The sequence below is a fragment of the Liolophura sinensis genome, chromosome 5 (assembly GCF_032854445.1).
Source record: "Liolophura sinensis isolate JHLJ2023 chromosome 5, CUHK_Ljap_v2, whole genome shotgun sequence".
Classification (NCBI taxonomy): Eukaryota; Metazoa; Mollusca; class Polyplacophora; order Chitonida; family Chitonidae; genus Liolophura; species Liolophura sinensis.
In genome coordinates, this window is record NC_088299.1 from 11,992,059 (window position 1) to 11,995,358 (window position 3,300).

General features: G+C 42.1%; 1 protein-coding gene across 1 annotated transcript in view; it reads left to right on the forward strand.

The window, feature by feature from the left end:
- Positions 1–1,530, forward strand: part of LOC135465465 (DNA polymerase epsilon catalytic subunit A-like) — a 50,452-nt gene extending 48,922 nt beyond the window's left edge. Inside the window, 2 exon segments of the mRNA XM_064742706.1 lie at positions 801–910; positions 1,461–1,530. Of these exon segments, the coding sequence (XP_064598776.1) occupies positions 801–910; positions 1,461–1,530 (180 nt within the window).
- Positions 1,531–3,300: the final 1,770 nt, after the last annotated feature.

Sequence of the window (3,300 nt, forward strand, 5' to 3'; positions counted from 1 at the left end):
TAGTTTATGCTCACATTTGAATCACCCGCGCCAACTCACACCCGCCCCCTTAGGCATTAGTATATTATCATATATTTTGTTTACACGGACAAAAACGATGGACTAAACTGTGCTGTGCTGATTTAGGGAACAAAAATTGGTGGGTCAGAAAAGCCACTTTAAATGGAGCCTGCTTAGGTCAAGGTCACCTGTTTTTGCTGTTGAATATATCAGAACTTGCCTCGATCCACGGATTTTTTTCATTGCCTAACAACAGCTTAATAGGTCACTTCGCTGTCAGACACCTGTAGCTGAACTGTTTCACTGTTTTAATAGAACTATTGCCTTTATCAGCTTACGTTTCGGGTAGTTCTTGTTAGCATTACAGGTCACGGCTGTATTTCATGTTAAGGTTTGTCTTTTTGTCACATGCACATGGTTACCTCTAAACTGGCTCCTTTGACACACTCAAACTTGCTTACCACGTAGGATACAGGAGAGTACTGAAGTGTTTTGATGTCATCTTTAATAGACAGCTTTAATGCGAAAATAGTGTAATCACATGAGTGACATTGTAATGGCAATCATTTGTCCTCTTGTGTAAACACGTGTAAATGTTGTAAAGTTTAAAACAACGTTTTTAGTACACCTATAGAATACATTTTTGAGAATGAATGTTTGGTAGCCACTGACTTTATATTCAAGCTAGTGCACAAGTTAAAAGTTGACCAGAAAGGTTGGATTCACATATTTTCATAAAGTATGTACTTGATAAAGAAATTCATGTGTAAGCTAAAAGCTGGATTGTGTTCTCCTTTCAGATAAAAGACTGCAACATGAGGACGTACTGCACCTGTGCAGGAGAGTACACCACTACCATGTCGCTGGAAGACTTGGGAAAGAAACTCAAAACTTTCCAGGGAATAGCCAGGTAATTTTGCTTTATGACTGCAGAGATCACGCTGGAGATACTTACATTTCAGGCGAAGCAGTTTAACAAGTAATTATTAGGTGAAAAAATGGCCAGCTCATTGGGCTAAAGCATTGTTCTAGTCAGAACAAACCCATCCCTGACAAATCAAGTTGAGGTTGTGAACACAGCTTTGACTGGTGAGGATTTAATTGGAAGGTTTGTCAGATACCAGGTTAAGGGTTTAAAACCTTTCTCTTGTTGTTTGTCGTGAAACCTTAAACCGCTGAACTTGTGTCAAATCCCAAGAGCATGTAGCTACAACTTCAAATCAGGACATTTACCAGGTAACTGCCATTGGGCACTGGGCACTGTTTCCATCCCAGAACTCAGGTTTCCTCCTGCCAATCTGGTTTCCACATATTGGGCTCTCCAGTTTCACCCGTGCTTGGGTTTCCTGTGGGTAATATGTATGGGAACACGTAAACCTGACTGTTGTTATCCTGTTGTTATCCCTGTTCTCCACAAGGGACTATGAAGGTTCTTAATCTTTGCCGTGATTTTGTTGCAGACATTACAATATGGAATTTTTGCTGGAGACAGTGACCTGGATGTTGAAGATGAATCCACAGATACGATGAAGTTTGAAACGAAACAAAACTAGACATGGCTAGCCATGGGAAGGACAATATTTGGAAGATGAACCTCAAGTCTCTGTGACAGATAGTCCTCAGATATGATGAAGTTTGAAACAAAACAAAACTAGACATGGCTAGCCATGGGAAGGACAATATCTGGAAGATGAACCTCGAGTCTCTGTGACAGATAGTCCTCAGATATGATGAAGTTTGAAACGAAACAAAACTAGACATGGCTAGCCATGGGAAGGACAATATCTGGAAGATGAACCTCGAGTCTCTGTGACAGATAGTCCTCAGATATGATGAAGTTTGAAACAAAACAAAACTAGACATGGCTAGCCATGGGAAGGACAATATCTGGAAGATGAACCTCAAGTCTCTGTGACAGATAGTCCTCAGATATGATGAGGTTTGAAACGAAACAAAACTAGACATGGCTAGCCATGGGAAGGACAATATCTGGAAGATGAACCTCAAGTCTCTGTGACAGATAGTCCTCAGATATGATGAGGTTTGAAACAAAACAAAACTAGACATGGCTAGCCATGGGAAGGACAATATTTGGAAGATGAACCTCAAGTCTCTGTGACAGATAGTCCTCAGATATGGCGAGGTTTGAAACGAAACAAAACTAGACATGGCTAGCCATGGGAAGGACAATATCTGGAAGATGAACCTCAAGTCTCTGTGACAGATAGTCCTCAGATATGATGAAGTTTGAAACGAAACAAAACTAGACATGGCTAGCCATGGGAAGGACAATATCTGGAAGATGAACCTCAAGTCTCTGTGACAGATAGTCCTCAGATATGATGAGGTTTGAAACAAAACAAAACTAGACATGGCTAGCCATGGGAAGGACAATATCTGGAAGATGAACCTCAAGTCTCTGTGACAGATAGTCCTCAGATATGACGAGGTTTGAAACAAAACAAAACTAGACATGGCTAGCCATGGGAAGGACAATATCTGGAAGATGAACCTCAAGTCTCTGTGACAGATAGTCCTCAGATATGGCGAGGTTTGAAACAAAACAAAACTAGACATGGCTAGCCATGGGAAGGACAGTATTTGGAAGGTGAACCTCAAGTCTCTGTGACAGATAGTCCTCAGATATGACGAGGTTTGAAACAAAACAAAACTAGACATGGCTAGCCATGGGAAGGACAGTATTTGGAAGATGAACCTCAAGTCTCTGTGACAGATAGTCCTCAGATATGATGAAGTTTGAAACGAAACAAAACTAGACATGGCTAGCCATGGGAAGGACAGTATTTGGAAGGTGAACCATAAGTCTCTGTGACGCAGTCGACAAATACAATGAGGTTTGCTCTGAGACAAGACAAGACTAGGCCATGACAGTTTTGGTCAGGGGTGATCATGGCTAACCTTGGGAAGGACAGTATCTGGAAGGGTGAACCTTAAGTCTCTGTGACAGACAGTCCACAGATACGATGACTTGTGCACCAAGACAAAGATAACATCCATGACAGTTCTTGTCAGGGGTGATGCTTTCTAGCCTTGGGAAGGGCAATATCTGGAAGGTGAATGCCAAGCCTCAGTGATAAACAGTTGACAGATTCAAAGCGGATTGCTCTGAAACAAGACCAGTCTGTGACGGTCGGGGTTTAAGGTGATCTAGCCCCACCTGAAGGTGAAACTCAAGCCTCAGTGACAAACAGTTACCTCTGCATACAGAGCTGTGGACCCTGTTCTTGAGCTGCCCAGTGTGATGAGCTGGCGACCTAGCTTTGGACAAGAACTGGCACT